The sequence below is a fragment of the Malaclemys terrapin genome, chromosome 1 (assembly GCF_027887155.1).
Source record: "Malaclemys terrapin pileata isolate rMalTer1 chromosome 1, rMalTer1.hap1, whole genome shotgun sequence".
NCBI classification, from domain to species: Eukaryota; Metazoa; Chordata; order Testudines; family Emydidae; genus Malaclemys; species Malaclemys terrapin.
Genome location: NC_071505.1, coordinates 262,169,228 through 262,190,401, shown reverse-complemented (window position 1 = coordinate 262,190,401; position 21,174 = coordinate 262,169,228). Strand labels below are relative to the sequence as shown.

General features: G+C 42.6%; 1 protein-coding gene across 3 annotated transcripts in view; it reads right to left on the bottom strand.

Moving 5' to 3' along the window:
- Positions 1 to 286: 286 nt before the first annotated feature.
- The window catches only part of DNAJC3 (DnaJ heat shock protein family (Hsp40) member C3), a 69,745-nt gene continuing 48,857 nt past the window's right edge, over positions 287 to 21,174 (bottom strand). For all 3 annotated transcript variants that reach the window (XM_054012216.1, XM_054012210.1, XM_054012224.1), the window contains exons 8-12: positions 20,920 to 21,025; positions 20,712 to 20,832; positions 9,528 to 9,660; positions 8,395 to 8,543; positions 287 to 2,945 (exon numbers count right to left, since the gene is read on the bottom strand). In XM_054012216.1, coding sequence (XP_053868191.1) covers positions 2,791 to 2,945; positions 8,395 to 8,543; positions 9,528 to 9,660; positions 20,712 to 20,832; positions 20,920 to 21,025 — 664 coding nt within the window. In that variant the 3' untranslated portion in view covers positions 287 to 2,790. The remainder of the gene's footprint in view (positions 2,946 to 8,394; positions 8,544 to 9,527; positions 9,661 to 20,711; positions 20,833 to 20,919; positions 21,026 to 21,174) is intronic.

The following is a 21,174-nucleotide window of genomic DNA, read 5'->3' as shown; positions in this document are numbered from 1 at the left end:
GCATAAAAAAAAGCTTTGAGTTGTTTATGTTTTGCAGGAAAGCCAAATGGATTAGATTAAATCTAAAACACATAAGTCGAAGTTCTAGATAAGAAATAATTTAGCTCAGATACAGACTGACATTTCATTTTGTTCTGGGGCAGGGGCACGGTGTTACAAAATATTATTGACAAGATAAACTTACTGTACAAAGTAGGGACCAATGTTTTCAGTTTAATCATGAACTTAAGGGGAAGAAAATAACATTGTCCTGCTATATCAAAAAAAGGACAGGAGACATTTGATATGGGTTTAATCAGGCAGCAACTTTATTATTAGATGGCTGGGACTATCTGGCAAAGAAAAGCGTACAGTACAGGTAACTCCATGTTCATTCAATATACACCCGGGGGACTTACACCAGCTCCCCTTTTTTCCTATTCAGGTCCCACAGCCAACCATTGCTGGGACCTTACCATCCCCCTCCCCCCAAAGGTTAAGGTGGGCTATAAGAAAGGGGGTTGGCTCACTGCCATACCAATCATAAGAGCCCCAATTCCCCACCCCATTTGGCTCCTTTAATAAACACCTTTTTAAGTCCTTTACCAAGCCATTTATCCAGCCACTGTATTCCCTTCCCAATGGAGCACCTGCACTGGACATCCACCCCACACTTAAGCTATAATGTAACAACTCATTATGTAACTCCTCTCCCTACTCACCATAACAAGCCCCTCCCCGCCACAAAGCTGCTGTGGGGAAGGAAGAAAAAACCCAACTCCACCTTGGCCAATCTGGTGGTGAGGGGAAAAGTCCTCCCCTGGCCCCCTAGAGAGGAGCAGATAATGCAATGCCCACAGCAGGTCCTGACCACACCTGGGGTTTTGCCACCTCAAGGGGAGGGAGTGTGGGTGCTGCTCTGCCTGGTCCAGGGAAAAAGGGGCTTCTCCTGCCTGGCTTGCCCCTTTTCAACTCCCCAGCCCTTCCACTCCCCGGGGATGAGTCAGCATTGCCACACTCTCCCTCTCCCTCTTTTGCAGCAGCTTCTGAGCCTCTCCCAGTCTCCACCCATAAAGTGCTATTCCTCCCCATCCCCCCCCCCCCGGCAAACCAGGCAATGCTCCCACACGGAAAGGTGCGATCTGGTCATTCACTTTAAATACTTGTCAAAGTGCATTTCAGTGAGCCATGTGACTGCAGAATTCCATTCAAACACTGAAGTATGTGGTATAATATAGAAAAATAGGACATATGCTTGGATAACACCTGCCTCTGTAGTGGTACAATTACTCTTTCAAGTAGCATGCTCAATTCTTCAAAGATACTTTTGTTTTACTAAGTCAATTCCTCACCATGCTTTCAGTGAAACATGAGTTGGAGGGATGGACTGAGAGAAAGTTCATATTTAACTAGGTTGTTTGAAATATAGTAATGGAATTTACTAACATGTTCTTGATTTAAAATTCAGCCATTCTAAGAGTGGCGTCTATTGAAACCAGTTATTAACCATTCTGACTGTTATAGTTTACAGTTGCCACACCACCACCAATCATCAAAGTCACATTTGTATCCCATTTGTGCTTGAACAACTCAGTCCACATGTTTTGGCCTAAAATAAAACCGGATTTATTTTGCCCAAACAAGCAAGGAACTGATACCCTGGCTGCTTCACAAGGACCTCTAGAGCAATTGCATGGCATGACACACATTATTTTGTCCGCCTGTCACCCAGAAGAGAAGTGAGGTTTTAATAAGGTTCAACCCTAGCTTCAGACTCTCTTCCTTTACAGATGCCAGGCTCTAGTACATTTTGGATCTATAACCTACTACACAGTCACTTTAAACTTATATGGATCCTGAATTGGGCACTAGCAGAAGTTACCTTTTACACATTTCTCCTTATTTTAAAGTATTTATTAAAATCAGATGCAAGTTGCTGCATATGTGGGGAAGTCTCACATTAAATTGCCCTGCTCAAATCTCAAGCAGGTTTTGTGTAAAAAGTACAAAATACAAAACCAATCAAGAAACTCTGGCTATTTAAGTATCATTCAGAAGCAAAATGTTCAAAATGAGGGATTTTTTTACTTTCATGTTTGACAGATGCGGCTATAATAGAGACCAATCATTCCAACTGATTTCAGATTACCAAACAAATATAAGTAGATAGACATTTTCAAACAAACAGTAACAATCTGGTTTTAAATAATCTTTTTAAAATAAATCTGTAGTGGACTCTTCACTCTCTACGTACGGCATCAGTGTAACAAAAATAACACAATGCAGTAGTTGGTCAAGTCATTAGTCTTTCTTTTTAAGAATACTGAAAGATGGATCATTACCCTGCATACACTAACTCTCATTTTCATTTGTGAATATAAAGCTTGGTATACGGAGTAACTTTTTACACCTCTATTAGGCTCTAGTTCCAAAAAGCATTTAAGCACATTCTTAACTTTAAGCATATGCTTAAGTGTCATTGAATTTGACAGGATTTAAGTATGTGTTTATATGTTTTCCAGGTCTTAATGTTTCTTCCTCAGTGGTAGTCAGGATTTCTGCATGCACTACTACAAATATATGAGTGCTAACAAAATCCTGGCCCACCCACTCACCGTTATAGGGTTGTTAAATTCACACTGCAGCAAAACTTTTTATTTTTTTGTAATATTAAAGAGCTAGCTTTTCTTCTAATAAAGTAACTCTTTAGTTAAGGGCAACATATGAAATTTAAATTGTTGAATCCTGGACAGAGTTTTAAATAAAAGTATTAAGTAAATCAGTGGCAGTTACAGAAAAATAGTCTTGGTTCTAATTAAAGTGGAATTTAAATTTAAATGGTCCTCCAGAGCTGAAAGGGTTGAATCCTTGCCATGTGTTCCAGGTTCTGTGAAAAGGGTTTCCTCCTCCCTGTTGGCTTTCTGCATCCAGTGGATCTTCTCCTGCATCAAACTTCCTCCTCATTTCTAAGGAAATATACATACATGGTAAAAAAAGACACAGACTTCACACATTATTACAGAAACAGTATACCAATCAAGAGTATTTTGGTACTTCCAGCAGGACAAGAGGAAGAGATAAGTAGTTTTAAAGGTGTCCCTAACTCCAGACAGATGCAATAATTAATTTGGTTTATTTACTGGCATGTCTATGGATCTTATTACCACAGAAACTGCCAGTTTAATTTGCCAGTATACTTTTACTGATAGATTATAATAGATTGACTTATGTTTAACAGTTGATGTTTTCAAAGCACTCTAGGGGATTTAGATATATTAATGAAAAGTACCTAAACTAGGGCTGTGAATCGCAGTTAACTCAAATGACTAACACAAACCAAATTAAAAATAGTCATGATTAATTGCAGTTTTAATTGCAATGTTAAACAATAATAGAATACCAATTTTAATTTATTGTAAATATTTTGGACGTTTTTCTACATTTTCAAATATATTGATTTCAGTTACAAACACAATACAAGGGTACAGTGCTCCCTTTATATTTTTGATTAAATATTTGCACTGTAAAAACAAACAAAAGAAACAGTATTTTTCAATTCACCTTACTTTATCGTGAAAGTGCAACTTACACATGTAGAATTTTTTTTTTACATAACTGCAAACAAAACCATGTAAAACTTTAGAGCCTACAAGTCCACTCAGTCCTACTTCTTGTTCAGCCAATCCCTCAGACAAACAAGTTTGTTTAAGTTTACGGGAGATAATGCTGCCCACATCTTATTTACAATATCACCTGAAAGTGAGAACAGGGGTTGGCATGGCACTGTTGTAGCCGGCATTGGAAGAGGTATTTAAGTGTCAGATACGCTAAACATTCATATGCCCCTGCATGCTTTAACCACCATTCCAGAGGACATGCTTCCATGCTGATGATGCTTGTTAAAAAAATGTGTTCATTAAATTTGTGACTGAACTCCTTGGGGGGAGAATTGTATGTCTCCTGTTGCATGGTTTTACCTGCATTCTGCCATATATTTTGGGTTATGGCAGTCTCGGATGACGACTCAGCATATGTTCGATTTAAGAACACTATCACTGCAGATCTGACAAAACACAAAGAAGGTACCAATATGAGATTTCTAAAGTTAGCTACAGCACTTGGCCCACGGTTTAAGAATCTGAAGTGCCATCCAAAATCTGAGCGGGATGAAGTGTGGAACATACTGTCAGAAGTCTAAAAGATCAACACTCTGATGTGGAAACTACAGAACCCGAATCACCAAAGAAGAAAATTAACCTTCTCTTGGTGGCATACAACTTCGATGATGAAAATGAAGGTGCGTTGTTCTACTCTGCTTTGGATCACTATCTAGCAAAATCCACTTGTTCTCTCTTTCAGGTGACATTGTAAATAAGAAGTGGGCAGCATTATCTCCTGTAAATGTAAACAAACTTGTTTGTCTTAGCAATTGGCTGAACAAAAAGTAGGACTGAGTGGACTTGTAGGCTCTAAAGTTTTACATGGTTTTGTTTGAGTGCAGTTATGTAAAAATAATAATTCTACATTTGTAAGTTGCACTTTCACGATAAAGTGAGGTGAACTGAAAAATACTGTTTCTTTTGTTTGTTTTTACAGTGCAAATATTTGTAATCAAAAATATAAAGAGAGCACTGTACCCTTTGTATTGTGTTGTAACTGAAATCAATATATTTGAAAATGTAGGAAACCGTCCAAAAATATTTACAATCAATTAAAATTGGTATTCTATTATTGTTTAACAGTGCAATTAAAACTGCGATTAAGCAGGACTTCTTTAATCTCACGATTAAGTGTGATTTTTTTAAACCATTTGACAGCCCTAATTTAAACCCTTTACGCTGCTTCTGAAAATCTTAAAGTAGTTTAGTATGAGGGCTTGAGAGCCTTTAATACAGCTTGCAAAAGCAACATGCCAACTCCCCCCAGCCCTGCAAACAAAGACATAAAAAATGAAAAACTATTCTCTTAAATTTCACATAAGATCTACCTAATTAGTCAACCCTTAACACATCATCCAACTGATCATTAACTAGAAAATGTATCTACTTGCTGCTAGCTCTGCACAGAGTCTTGGGTAGGCAGGCAGGCAGGTTTGCGATTCCAGACAGCCTTTTGAAAGCCTCTTCACAATAATTTGTGTTAGTTTCTCATAAGATCTGTAGTCACTGAATTAGTTCTAGGGTTTATAAACACCCTCCAGGCCTTGTTTTGAAAGTGCAAGTCTCCTGCCCTCCCAGAGCAGCACAAAAGATGGGGAGGAGTGTGTATTAGACAAAATTTGGAACCTCTGCAAAGTAGTGTGCCAATTGGCTGGTTAGGTCTTCTTGGTGAGGTCACACCTGTGATTTGTACTCTGTAACTGAGATGCACTTGTTTAATCAATTCCCCAGCCACCCAGTATGTAATGTGACAGACCCAGACCAGTGGGGTACAGGAGTCTGGTAGAGGGCAAATATACTGGTCACTGGATGAGTTTTCTGTTCCCTGAGTGACCAGAGCAGGGGCTGCACTAGAGTAATCAGGAACCTGCTAGAACCAGTTAAGGCAAGCAGCCTAATTAGGACACCTGGAGCCAAATAAGCTGCTGCTGCTAGAATCAATTAAGGCAGGCTAATCAGGGCACCTGGGTTTTAAAAAGGAGCTCACTTCAGTTTGTGGTGCAAGTGTGAGGAGCTGGGAGCAAGAGGCACAAGGAGCTGAGAGTGAGTGCTGCTGGAGGACTGAGGAGCACAAGCGTTATCAGACACCAGGAGGAAGGTCCTGTGGTGAGAATAAGGAAGGTGTTTGGAGGAGGCCATGGGGAAGTAGCCCAGGAAGTTGTAGCTGTCATGCGGCTGTTATAGGAGGCACTATAGACAGCTGCAATCTACAGGGCCCTGGGCTGGAACCTGGAGTAGAGGGCGGGCCCAGGTTCCCCCCAAACCTCCCAATTGACCTGGACTGTGGGTTCTTCCAGAGGGGAAGGTCTCTGGGCTGTTCCCCAACCCACATGGTGAATCTCTGAGGCAAGAAAATCCGCCAATAAGCGCAGGACCCACCAAGATAGAGGAGGAACTTTGTCACAGTAAATAAAAGTTTTTAATTGTCATTCCATTTCTCAGCCTTCATCATACTAAAGGTATTAAATAGGGAGGTGGAGGGGAGACAATCTAAAAGCTATAGCCACTTCTCCCCCATGTCACTCCACTCACTAGCACCACTGCAAGCTTTTCTACTTTCAAAACAGAGTTTATTTTGATGATAAATTGGGGCTGATTAATGTTCCTGATGTAGATTTTTCAAAGAAACATGGTATTGATAGCAGCTCAGCTACAGCAAAGAGCTGCTAAACGGAGTGGCCAGCAGCAGCTATTAGTGAAAAACTGCCTCCTATTTTTGGTTGCTATATTCTCTCCCCCCGCCCCCTCCTCCTTCCATCCCAAGCTGAAGAGCAGTTCTACTGATCGCCATATTTGGGGTCGGGAAGGAATTTTCCTCCAGGGTAGATTGGCAGAGGTCCTGGAGGTTTTTCGCCTTCCTCCACAGCTTGGGGCAGGGGTCGCTAGCTGGAGGATTCTCTGCTACTTGAAGTCCCTAAACCACAGGATTTGGGAACTTCAACAGCAGAGTCACAGGAAAGGGTTGGGACGGCTTTGTGGCCTGCATCATGCGGGAGGTCAGACTAGATGATCATAATGGTCCCTTCTGACCTTAAAGTCTATGAGTCTATGAGTCCTTAGAGGGTGGGGAGGAGGTCTCACATCACTTCAACAGAGTGACCCTATCACAGTCCCAACTGTTTTTCATGGGTAGCTGGACTAGGTTGTGGTTTGTTTTGCTTTTCAGAAGACAGGAATACAAGAAGCTTCTGATTTAGCCTCTGCCCAATTCCATCTGAGTGTACTTAATATGGACACTTTCAAAATTAAATGTTAGAATCCTCAGAGTATTTTCCAAGAAATTTTTGGTTTTGGACAAACTTGATGGGAGCAAAAATTGTGCCTTAGTATTTTCTCCACTATCATGTGGGAAAAGAAGTCCCAGAAAGAGAACTCTGGAAAAATAACTTTTATTCTGTTTTTAAATGCAAGTCATTAAAATAGCATTAAGGTATTCTACGGTGTGTTTTTAGTCCATTAATATATTCTACGGATAGCTGAAGTTATTCTGCTTGTGACCTTATGCCTTACAGTGCACGTTTGGTAAGTATAACAGAAAATAAAACACCAACCCAGGAATGTCTTAACACTCAATTTAAAGAGAAGTGAGTAAGAACCATTTTGAAGTTTTAATGTCCTTCCTGGCCAAAAGGACGGGATAAAAGTTAAGATCAACCCGTTATTCTGTGCCATGTTCCAGTAACAGAGGCAGAATTTTAGTCTCCCGTTATAAACACATTGCAAGACTGAACAGGTCTTTCCTGCCCTGTGCTACTAACCATAGTTCCACTGATTTGTGGTGGAATTACAGGGCCTCCCTTCTATACTACTTCTCAGATGAAAAATATCAGGACTGTTACTACACTATTAGAAGACTTTCCTTTCTCCCCCTTACTTTATCACCCGGGGTGGTGTTGGGGCATTGTCTTATGTTTTTCATTAACTCTTTTAAAAACTTCTCATAGTGACCAGGGTCCTTAGATCTATTCAAGTTGAGACAGAAGTTGTAAACTCTCTAGGACTAATTCAACAGCTCCATTACACTCCTCAGGCCATTCAGTGGTTTCCAGACCCGACAGCCCATTTATAGCTCACCCTCTTTATTCCCCTATCTTGGCCAATGCAGACGTTGCAATTTACAGATAGAAAAATCTGTGATGTGGATTTAGCAATTCAGTGGATTCTGTATTGTGCAGGTGATTTATAGGTAAATAATAATCTCCTTGCCAAACTAGACAAAACTACCAGTCTTTGCTGAGGCAAAACAGAAGTTCAGAGTTTCTAAGCCAAACTATCATTAAAATGGAACAAGACCACATGAATTTTATCCAACTTCCCTCAGCTTTCTAGGAAAAAAAAAATCTATCCTAGTTTATACCATCTTTGAAATTCAATTGTTTGGTTTTATTTTTTGAGAACTTGGATTTTGGTTAGAGGAGAGAGGGAAATACAAGGTGATCATAGGTAGTATAGAATGGCTAGCTTCCTTATTTCCATTTATTACTCAGATGTGTGTTTGAAGTCTGTTTGGGGTTCTTATTGAAGTCATTAAAACAGTATGATATTCTTGTATTGCCATTTCATGGCAGATAACGTGACAAAAATAGAATCATAGAAGATTAGGGTTGGAAGAGACCTCAAGAGGTCATCTAGTCAAATCCTCTGCTCAAAGCAGGACCAACACCAACTAAATCATAATAGGTCATAATGGACATCACAGTTGTGTTAGTTCCGTCCATTATTCTGAAAAGAACCTCTGTGTAAATTTAATCAATACCTGGGTCAGTAAGTACTTCTTTAGCAGCTGCTATATCAATAAACTTTTTCTCTGCCTTCTTCTTCTCCTCTTCATTCTGGAAGTTATCAGGGTGCCACTGAGATGCTAGCTTTCTATATGCTTTTATGATTTCTTGTTTTCTTGCATTTCTGGAGAGGAAGGAAATTAAGTTACTTATGAAGTTTCCAACTGTTCATATGCCACATTAATGAGCCTGCGGTGTAGTTATAAATATGGTGATACAACAGACTAACAGGCACCAAGAAAACCAAATATTCACTAGTTAACATTTTGCTGCTGGCAGTCAAGATTTCTCTGACAATAATGGCTTCCTCTAATAAGAGTAATAGAAAACAGGTTGCAATTTTAAGTAAAACAAACCCAATTTTTCAGTTTACTTTCCTCGGAAAGCTCATAATAATAACAACAACAAAAAATTAAGTACTCAAGAGAATGTTAGTTGTTCAATATCTTAACTTTTTTTTTACGTCTCTGAGCTCAAGAGTGTACAATAGATTCGCAGATGATATAACAACTGAGTCAAACACAAAATTGAAAGAGGAAAGGAGGCAGGGTCACGAAAATAAGATTGGTAAAGAATGTGCACAACAGGATGGTTTCTTTGTTTGTTTTTTAAATAAAAATCATTACGTTTGTTTCGATCAAGCCCATAACAGAAGTGAGTTTTTAGGAGGTATTTACTAGCTTTTATCCAGCAAGTCTTCTTAAACTGTCCCAAGCCTCTGGGCTCTCAGAAATGAATTTTAACTTTTTCTTCCCTTCCATAATTCTCTTGTCATTCTTTGGTTTCCTAAACTGGTTGCCAACCTTTCTGCTCCATTATATTTGGAACTCTTTGCTAATGAGGGATTATTTCCCTGTTTATTGCCAGTTAGCACTTCCTTATTCCTTATTAGGAGACTTTCTGAGCAAATGCTACTTAGAGGCTGGGGAAAAAAAAAAAAAAAAAAAAAAAAAAAAAAACTTATGACCACATAAAATCTAAACCATTTTAAAGTGGAGGGAGAGAGAATAGGGAAAGATACCCCAAAAAGCATAAATACAAGTGGCAAATGTTAGACTATTTGATTAGCGACCGACTATGTAAAAAACATTCTGGACATTCATCTCACCTTTTTATTCCTAAAATTTTGTAATAATCTCTCTTCTGAGATTGCTTCAACATCCTCTGGGCTCTCTCTAGGCCTTCACGAATCTGTTGGTCATTTTCACTGTTGGCCTGAGCAGTTTCATAATCTTGAATAGCTGCCCATAAAAATTAATGCAAGAGCATATTATACACCTCACTAAATCAACCTTACTTAAAAAAAACAACAATCACTCAGTTTAGATTAAGTACTAACCCTATCCCTAGAACTCAGATGTTTTGCCACTATTATTTGTAAGCAGCAAAACTAATTGCTGAAACTTTATGAAAAAGTCTTTTAATTTTGTCATTTTCCTTGGTATTTGTAAGTATCAGACAAGAACTATATTCTGACTCTTACTCAATGAAGTTCATTGTTTTATCTGCCTATGGTTTCTTAATGCACTTTGGAATCCCTCAGATGCTCAAACAAATTGTGATGCCCCAAGGTAAATCTTGTCTATACTAGGGGGTTTGCACTCCTGGCTAACACAGCGTAGGCAAGGCCTAACTCACCAAAGCAAGGAAATTAACTTGTAGTTTTTAATCCTTCGAATATGGAGCACACCTGGAAACTGGCAGCATCCCAAGGCATCAGAAGGAAGTCTGGATCTAGGTCTTGTTTGGGATGGGGCAAAGAGGGTGGAGAGAAGGAATTCAGGACCAAGTACTTGTGGGGAGAAGGATTATGTGAGGATCCTGACTTTAATTTTAGACTTTGATTGAAGTGGGACCCTAAATGGATCTAAGGAAAGTCAGGATCAAGCACTTTTTTGAATGGGTAGGGAAGGGAGGAAATGGGACTTAGTGGTTGGTCAGAAGAAAGTTTCCTTGTAGGGTGCATTGAATAAAGGATTGGGAAACATGCCTTATAGTGACAGACTCCAGGGACTCGAACAGTTTCGCTTAAACAAAAGAAAGATAAAGGATGACTTGATTACAGTATGTAAGAGGACTTAGGAGTTGCTACACGCAATGTTGTAACACCCAACTTTTATAAAAATCACAGGAATCCACAAAGCTTAGGCTCTCCGTGCAATGCAGAGAGAAAGGCAGGCACCTGAAAAGATGTTCCACAAAAGCCAGCATGCTAGCTGTGAAGCTGCCTAAACTCACCAATGGGTAATAATGAAATGGGTGTGTCCTAAGCCTCACCCCTCCCACAGAGCTTGGTGCCTAAATCCAGGTTGCAGGAGGTGCCTCTTCTGTCTGCGATCCACTCAGCTTAGGCGCCTTGCAAGAAACACCAGAGCTGTATTCCACAGTGGAACAGTTTCAACAGGAGAGAAAGAGGGAGCCCCGCACCAATGGTTAGGGTGCTCTCCTGAGAGGGGGGGAGACTCCTGTTCAAAGCTTTTCTCCCTGTCAGGCAGAGAAGAGGGAAATTGAACCCAGGGCTCCCACTTCCGGAGTACAGGCTCTAACCATTGGGAGAACAGTTATCAAGGAGGCCCTGTTGGGACTTTAGATAGAATATATGGGCCAGAAGGTAAAAGGTGTTAACATGAGCCTAGACAGTGATAAACAAGGTGTGGTATAGACAGACCTCAGCCTCCTCACTACCATGGCAAACACATCAGAAAATTCGTGCCACAGGTTAGAGGTCCCCCTTGATTAAAACAAGGCAAAAAAGCAAAACTCAGTGACAATGCACAACAAAGTTAATCAAAACCTATTACAGCAATGGTCCCCAAACTTTCTCACACACACACCCTTATCCCTGTCCATGCCCTCCCCGGAGCCAGGACCAGGAGCGGCGCTGCAGCTCGAGGAGGTGGGGACGCGGAGAGGGGCAAGGGAGCCGAGGCTGGGGCTGGCAGCTGGGTCCCTGGGCATGGGGCCAGGAGCAGAGCTGGGTGGTGCTCCCTCCTGCCCACAGTGGGGGCTGGCCTGGGCCCCAGTTGCACCCTCCCAAACGTTCCTCCCCACAGTTTGGGGATCTCTGTATTCAAGTATTTTTCAGGAGGATGAATATTAGTTAGTCTTACTTTGTTAAACAATCCCTTTTAGTGGGGAAGGTTAGCTCTGGGGTTCAGCTCTGAGTCTGAAATGAGTCACTTTCCTGCTTTTGACAAAACAGACACAGGAGAGAAGAGAGAGGATAGCAAAAGATGGGGAAAATATGGCTTTTGTTGATGTTCTCAGGATACAGGGTGGCATGTGAATCATGGACCGGTGCTTCAGGCTGCAAGGTCCACCACAACAGCTGTTGCTCTGTACCCCAAGTCACCTGCCAAGGCAGAGACACCATCTGATTGGTCTGGCAGGTCCTGCTCCTTCACTGGTCCTCAGGCCGAGCAGAGCTTGTGGTGTGGGTGCCATGCAGCACAGTTGATTTCAGGATCAGGTAAAAAGCAGAGAGAGAGTGGACAGGAGGAAGACAGTGAGGGACAGAAAGGGACACACAAAGGAGAAGAAGAAAGTAGGATCTCACACACATTAGGCTGGGGTCCTCACTGGTGCAGCGATAATGGTTGAGCATCCCAGTGGAGTATTAAGGTCTGGGTGTCACCCCAAAATCCATCCACTGCATCTGTGGTGATGGTAAAAAAAGTTTCTTCCCTCCCTCCACCTTAAGCCTCTTTGTAAGGTCTCCAAATGGAAGTAGCAGGTGGAACAGACTGTCCTTTTTTTATTTTGTTTACCAGTTAGGCCTTATTTCTGGCACACCAATTTAGGTTCATCAATTTCTGGTCCCACACTTCTCTTATTTATTAGGAATGATTTTAACACAGACCTTGAGTTATATTAATAGGCCTTTTTGTTTGGACTAATTTAGGTTTTTGTCTCCCTTTAGCACTTTTTCCCCCATGAACATTTATCGTTCTAGGTTACGATGACATTTTATGAACTTTTACTTACTTTTTACAGCTGAGCTTATAATTAGGGTAAATCTGTAGGCCCAGTTATTACTATAGCACCAAACCTCCACCTCCTTGTATTTTAAATTGGCTTAAAATGCCCTCTAAGCATGCAGATTGGGCCCTGTTGGCAAGATAGGTGGGAGAATGCCTGTCTTTATCTAATTTGTGGCTCATGCTGGGACTTTGTCCAGGTGCCTAGAGTGAGAAAGCAGCATGCATGCCCAGAGGCAGAAACAGATACATTGGGGACTTTTACAGCAAAAATTTAGGCACCAATTTAGATGCCTATGGGGTTAGGCAGCTGCCAAGCAGGAGATTATGGATCTCAGCGGCACCTAAGTCCCTTTGTAGCTCTGGCCTTAAATACCTACATGGGGAACAAAACTCTGAAAAACCCTTTATCAATCTAGCAGACAAAGGTATACCAAGATCCAATGGCTAGAAGGTGAAGCTAGAGAAATTTAGACAAGAAATAAATAAGGCAAAAAATTTGAACAGTGAGAATAATTAACCATTGGAACAATTTACTAAGGGTAATGGTGGATTTCCCCTAACTGGCAATTTTAAAATCAAGTTTGGATATTCTGCCTGAAAGATATGCTGTAATTTAAATAAGAATTAATCCAGATAATCTAGTCTGACTGCCATAGAGCTATCACAATAGTCCTAGGGCCTTGGAATTTATGCTACAGCAACTAAAGAGAAATATAGAAGAGGCAAGGGCATAATCAGAGCATTCTGCAGGTAGGATGTTTACAGCAATTGGCAGGCAGGTTGCAACAATCAGAACTGGAAAGAGGCCATTGCAGTTATACCACTAGTCTTAAATACTCAACGCAGTTGGAGGTTTCATTATATAGGACCTATCTTCAATGTGCATTTGTTTTCAGCCCTTGGTGCCCAAGCAGCATATGCTACAAGGCCCTCTTTTACATGGGTTTATTGATGACAACAGAACAGCTAATCATCTGAAATCTATGCAGACACGTACATACCATACGGTTATATTTGTTTAGGAAGAAACAATATAGTGTATAAATAAAATTTTGCTTTTAAATCCCATACATAATATATGTGCTTCTACTTGGAATTCTCACTTCATCAGATGAATACTGCTTCTATTTCAACAGCATGCAGTCTTTATCAGATACATAACAAGCAAAATACTGCAATGACTGTGCAAAGGGACTAGGCATTTTGAAGAGGTATGCAGTTTGTTTTGTGCTTTGTTCATAAGAGATAGCATGTTGAATCACTGGAGCATTAGAAGTAGTTTTTCTAGATTTGATTTCTTCTTTTAGAAGAACAAAACATTTCTTCATAAGAAAATTGAATTATTGCCATAAAGTAATAAGTGAAATACTTAGACTTCAAATTTTAATATTCTTCAACAGGCCCTGATTTGCATTTTATGTGTAATAAGCACTTTCCCCTTCACTGTGTTATAATCTTGAGAGTCTCATTATAAGTCTAAGACTCTTACTTAGGAAACATAAAAGTCTTTGCATCAAGATTATTTTCAAGCAGATGGTATTTCTCAGCAGGTGTTACATTTATCTTTTTGCTGTTTCTGTGCAAGACAGCAGGAGGTGCTAGCCAATTTATATTAGACACTTGACAAGAGTGTGATTTTTGTTTCAAGTAAGGTATTCAAAAACAAAAGCTAGAAAGAATACTTCTGATGCCCCAGTGATTCACACTATCTTTTACAAACAAAGCATAAATAAGATTTCTATTCATTCTTGTATGGCTAGATCATCTGCTAGCACCACTGATTTGTCACTTGAACCAAAGCACTTTGCCTGCTGCTTAATACTTTGTCAAGTGACTTAAAAACACAGCAAGCTATACCAGCCCATAATATATACACTACTGCATCTGATGAGGGTAATGAAAATGCAGGGACTTCTCCATTACACTGCTTTATTGCCCCATAATGCTAAGCACCAGTGTAATTAATTTGCTGCATAGAACATGAAAGGGTATATCCCATCATTAATTTCTAACAAATGCATATTAGACTTGGTGTAACAGATTGCTCATTTTTACCGAATGCCACGTGCATCTACAGTACACCGCTATCAACTAACAGTTTAAAGTAAAACATTTTCTTCGAGTGCTTGCACACGTCCATTCCAATGTAGATATGAGCGTGCCCTGAGCACAATTGCTGGAATATTTTCCCCTAGTGATATCTGTCAGGTTGGCTCCAGCACCCTCTGGTACCATGCACTTGTAGCGCCGGTATAAAGCAGAGCACCTCCGGTACCGAGCCCGGCATTGAGCCTCAAGAAGAAGCCCCACAGGTCCTGGCTGATACAAAGGGTGGGGTGGTGACCCTTCAGCTAGTCCTAGCCTCCTCCTTCTCCCGATGAGGCTGTGGTAGCAGTGGGTGTGTCGCCTCTGCAAGATGACCACAAGGCTTACCAAGCCTTACTAAAGCAGGTGGCCTGGATGTGGCTGATTCTGTGGCCAGATCTATGGCCACAGCAGCGACACCACACAGAAGTTCGTGGTTGTAGTCGTTGGGTTTCCCCTTGGAGATACAATTAACCCTCCAAGACCTCCCCTTTGAAGGGCCATCATTCTTTTTGGAACAAACTGATGCGAGGCTCTACAGGCTTAAGGATTCTTAGGTGACTTTGAAATCCTTGGGGCTATATACCCCAGCGGCATCCAGGAAGCATTACAGGCCCCAACAGACTGGCTGTTACTTTACCCAGCCAAACGGGACCCGCAGGAGGAAGAACAGGAGGTTCAGGTGTAAACCGCCACCGGCTTTCATAGCAGGGCTGATGCAGGCCACCCCCAGACAGTCAGGCAGCTTGAAGCACTCCTTTTGACAAAATGCTTCAGGTAGACCTCTCAATCCCTGCAATATTGGATCCAATTACACCTGTTTTCAAACTGCCTGTCCCACTTCTTCAGAGCCCGGACTTTCATTACTTCAGACCGTTGGGTACTCAGCACACTAGAAGTGGTATAAACCCTCCAGTCTGTGTCTATCCCGACTTCCCACTCTCCCTCTTTGTCCCTCTTCAGGGACCCTTCTCACAAGCAACTTTTGGTACTGGCTTCCATCATTCCCTCTCTGGATCCGAGGGATTGGTATACTGCCCTCGCTTTAAAGGACATATACTTCCACATATCAATTTTCCAAGGCCACAGAGGTTCCTAAAATTTGTTGTGAACCAAGTAAATTACCAGTTTGCAGTGCTTCCATTCGGCCTGTCAGCCATTCCACGGGTCTTTACCAAATGTATGGCAGTGGGGGCAGCTTTTCCTCAGGAAGCATGGAGTGAATGTCTTCACATACCTCAACAACTGGCTAGTCAAAGGCCAGTCAAGAGCTCAGGTAGAATCCAACGTCCATCTCAGCCGATTAACCTTCTGGGCCCTAGGCCTACTGATAAAGACACAGAAATCCACTCATCCTGGTGGAGAGATGAGAGTTCATTGGTGTAGTTCTCAACTCCATTCAGGCAAGAGCCTTGCTCCTGGAAGACCGGTTTTGGACAATTACAGTTTTGATAAGGTCCTTTCAGACCCACCCACTCACTACAGCTCAAAAATGTCTGAGTCCTCTGAACCACATGACATCATACACTTATATTGTACGGGGGGGAGGGATAGCTCAGTGGTTTGAGCATTGGCCTGCTAAACCCAGAGTTGAGAGTTCAATCCTTGAGAGGGCCAATTAGGGAATCTGGGGCAAAAATCTGACTGGGGATTGGTCCTGCTTTGAGCAGGGGGTTGGACTAGATGACCTCCTGAGGTCCCTTCCAACCCTGATATTCTATGTGAGGCTGTCTCTCAGACCTCTCCAAGTGTGGCTGGCCAGGGTGTATTCACCTGGATTCAGAGCTCACCATGCCGGCTCAAGTCCTTGATTCACTGACTTGGTGACTAAACAACTGCATGGTCTGTGCAGGAGTGCCCTTTTTGTGGCCCCACTCTCTAATCTTGGACACATCAGCATTGGGGAGCACACTTAGGGGCCCTCAAGACTTAAGGCCTATGGTCTCCAGAAGAGCTCTCTCTTCATATCAATGTCAGAAAGCTCAGAACAGTCCATCTAGCCTGCCAAGCATTCCTGCCCCACATTACAAACAAAGTAATTTCAGTTCTCCTGGACAACATGACTGCCATGTTCTACATCAACAGGCAGGGCAGAGCTTACTCCTTCCCCTTATGCCAGGAAGCAATCCAGCTATGAGAGTTCTGCATAACGCATTCAATACATCTTGAGGCATCATACCTACTGGGAAAACAGAACCAGCTGGTAGATTACCTCTTTAGATCTTTCTTCTCTCACCACGAATGGTCCCTTTGGCCAGACGTCGCAGGGGGCATTTTCCAATGGTGGGGGACTCCCCTTATAGACCTGTTTACTACCTACAACAACAGAAAATGTGACCAGTTCTGTTCCCTGCAAGGCCACAGCCCAACATCTCTTACGGATGCCTTCCTGCTATCCTGGATAGATCACCTGTATTACGCCTTTCCCCCTATACAGATGATACGCAAGGTTCTGACGAAGATCAAGTAGGACTGGGCCTGGGTAATTCTCATAGCACCGGCATGGCCCAGGCAGCATTGGTTCGCCACGCTGTTAGGCCTCTTGATGGAGACGCCCACTCCTGCTTTCGCTACACCCGGACCTGATCTCCCGAGACCAGTCGGCTTCTCCACCCAAACCTCAGCTCTCCATCTGACAGCCTAGAAGCTCCATGGCTGAATCCTGAGGAGCAAGCTTTCTCCAAGTAAGTCCATGGAGTCCTGCTAGGCAATAGAAAACCCTCCACCAGAGCCACTTACCTTGCAAAATGGAAGCAATTCTTCATCTAGTCCTCCCAACGCAGAGTTCTGCTCACACAGTCCTCATTGCAACTATGTTAGAGTATCTTTTGCATCTCAAACAACAGAGTCTGGCTGTTTCTTCAGTCAAGGTCCACCTAGCAGCGATATCAGTCTTCCATCCCTGGGTCAACCACCAGTCTGTCTTTTTGCATGAGATGGTTATTAGTTTTCTTAAAGGTCTGGAGAGGTTATAGCCCAGGCAAGACAGCCTATTCCTTCCTGGGAGCTATACCTCGTCTTATCAAAGCTTATAGCTCCCCCGTTCGAGCTGCTTTCAAGGTGCTCGTTGGTTCATCACTCCTGGAAAGTGTCTTTCTTAATGGCCATCAACTCAGCCAGAAGGGATTCAGAAATCTGTGTCCTCACATTGGAGCCTTCATATACAATCCTCTTTAGGGGATAAGGTGCAGCTGCATCTGCACCCAGCATTCCTCCTGAAAGTGGTTTAGCAATTCCACTGCAATCAAGCAATCTTCCTACCAGTGTTCTTCCCAAAGCCGCATGTGAACAGGGAGGAGCAACGTCTACACTCCTTAGATGTTAAACATGCCCTGGCATTCTATATACAAAGAAACAAGCCGTTTCGCAGATCAACCCAGCTGCTCATAGCGAGAACTGAGAGGCTGAAAGGCCTTCCCATCTTCACCCAGAGAATCGCATCCTGGATTACATCATGCATTTATGCATGTTACAAGCTGCCCAGTGTTCCTCCTCCAGCTAACCTGACTGCTAATTCCACAAGATTGCAAGCCACCTTGGCCACTTTCCTAGGACAAGTCCCTATTCAGGACATCTGCAGGGCAGTAACCTGGTCTTCGGTGCACATGTTCTCAACATGCTTTGCCATCACCCAGCAGGCCAGAGATGATGCCAACTTTAGCCATGCAGGCTTGCAATCAGCTTGTTCTTGAACTAAGAGCCCACCTCCTGTGCAACTGCTTGAAAGTCACCTACATTGGAATGGACATGCGCAAGCACTTGAAGAACAATTACTAATATTTCTGTAACTGTTGTTTGAGATGTGTTGCATATGTCCATTCCAAAACCCGGCCTCCATCCCCTTATTGAAGTCAGCCAGTAAGAAGAAATTGAGGGAGTGCAGGGTCGGCAGGGCCCTTTATACTGGCGCTATGAGCATGCAGCACCAGAGGGCACTGGAGCCGATCCTATGGATACCATTAGGGGAAAAATTCCGGCAACTGTACTCAGGGCATGCACACACCTACATGGGAATGGACACATGCAATACATCTCGAAGAACAGTTGCAGAAAGGTTGGTAACAGTTTTTTTTTTAAGTGACTAACATTTTTAGATGTTTCAAATAGTAAAAATACAGGCATGCAAGTTCTCTAGTGAAGAAAGAGTGGAAGGGATAGGAACAAATAGTGCTGCACACCTCAAGAGAGGCATGATCGGGAGTACTGTTGGCATGACCAGAGTGCAGTGAACCTAGGACCAGAAGAAAGTACACACTGTTCCTTCTTAAAGATGAAGAGAATGTCAATTCGATGGGTACGTCTTCACTACCCACTGATACGGGTTTATCCGGGATCGATATATCACGTCTCGTTAAGACACGATATATAGATCCCCAAACGTGCTCACTATCGACTCTGGAACTCCACCAGAGCGAGCGGCGGTAGCGCAGTTAACAGGGGAGCCGCAGCCATCGATCCCACGCCGTGTGGACCCCAGGTAATTTGATCCAAGATACTTCGACTTCAGCTACGCGAATAGCGTATCTTGGATTGATTCTCCCCCTCCCCCAGTGTAGACCAGCCCTAAGCATGCTCCCCTCCCGGAGGCTTTCTGCCCAACTATTCTCTAGGCAAGTGCACTGAATCTAGTCACTGCTGCTTGGGCATTATAACCCTATTCACAGTCCTCCTCTGAGCAACACTTCAGAAGATTAGTCCTATCTCAGAATATATGTAGCAGGTTATGTTGTGCTATATTTGAGGGAGTGGCAGCATGGGGACCTCCTCCCCACTAAAGGAAATTAGCTTACCAAGCCATGAAATTTTATTATTACCACCTCCTTTTACCATAGCTTGAAGTGTTATTAATGGCTATAAAGTTATCCATATAGTTTAAAAACCCATCATCAGTAACTATTTCCAATGGCATTGAATTCCATAGGCTGATGCATGAAACATCATTTCTCTTTATTAGTTCTATATTCCCATCTAATTTCATAATGTATCCCTTATTCATATTTGGGGACAGGATAAAAAGAAAAATGGATAATCAGCTTCCACTATGCCTTTGTCAATTTTGAATACTATACTCCAATTAAGTCTCTTCTAATTCTTCTTTCAAGGCTTAATAAATCTAGTCTGTGCAATCTCTCCAATATGTCACATCAAACCTCTAACCGTCTAAGACGGGGTGGGCAAACTTTTTGACCCGAGGGCCACATCTGGATAAGGAAATTGTATGGCGGGCCATGAATGCTCATAAAATTGGGGGCTCTGGGGTGGGGCCAGAAATGAGGAGTTCAGGGTGCGGGAGGGAACTCCGGGCTGGGGCAGGGGGTTGGGGCGCTGGAAAGGGTCAGGGGGGCAGGCTCCAGGTGGTACTTACCTCAAGCAGCTCCTGGAAGCAACAGCATGTCCCCACTCCAGCTCCTACATGGAGGCATGGCCAGGCAGCTCTACGTGCTGCCCAGTCTGTAGGTGCTGCCCCTGCAGCTCCCATTGGTTGCAGTTGGGAGCTGTGGGGGCAGCACTTAGGGCGGGGGCAGTGTGCAGCATCCCCTTGCTGCCCCTACGTGTAGGAGACCGAGGGAGGACATGCTGCTGCTTCCAGAAGCTGCAGACCCACGGCACGCGCAGAGCGGGGCAAGTCCCGGATCCTGCTCCCCGGCAGGAGCTCGAGGGCTGGATTAAAACATCTGAAGGGCCGGATGAGGCCCCCGGGCAGCAGTTTGCCCACCCCGGATCTAAGGACTTGCCTACGTAGCATTAGCAAAAGCACTGTAGTAGGGTATGATTTGTAAAGTGCTCTAACTGCCTTGTGTAGGCCCCGCTGGTGCGCTCTAAAAGATACCTAATTTTCATTAATGTAGTCCTGGTATTTTTCAGAGCATGCCAGCAAGGCCTACATGGGGCAGTTAGAGTGCAGCGTGTTATTGTGCTTTACAAATTATACTCCTCTGGCATGCTTTGCTGTGTCTTGTAGACAAGCCCTTAATTGCCCGTACCTCACTGTATGCTTTTAAGACAACTTTGCATAGGATAAAGATAGGCGTGTACTGCTGTCTTAATAACAATTCAGTTCAAGAAAACAGAAGTATCAGCACTGATTGCATGCCATAAAACATATTGTAGCATCCAAACGTTTGTGAAGATTGCCAGTAAACGCTTCAGCAGAGGTTGTCTGGAGGAGTTATTCTTGCAGTATTCTTTAAAGACTGAAACCATAAATCTCAAGTCAAAAGTTTTACCTTCCTCATATTGGTCTTCTAATAAATAGGCTTCTGCTCTGTCTTTTAAAGCATTCACATTAGCTGGTTCCAGCAGCAGAACTTCTGTGCAAACTTTTATGGCTTCAGCAGACTGCTCATTCTGAAAAGGGAAAGGGAAAACAATGTTTGTGTTTGTTTTTCTTGTGAAATGTTATTTACTCACAAGGGTAAAAACGTTCTTTTTTACCTTTGAGAAGCAGTGACAGATCCTTTCTTTGGCACGAGTAGTGTAAATAGGGACCTTTGGTTCAGTTTTCATTACAGATTCATATTTACTGATGGCATCTGTGTACCTATTTTAATTGCGAAAATAAACTGAGTATTTTGGAACACAATTATTTTTTAAGCAACTGTATCAATTCTTCAGTGGTCATTAAATGTACCAACTCATACAAAGTAACTTGGAAACTGTCACTGGGCAATTTGTTTGGGATGATGTGCA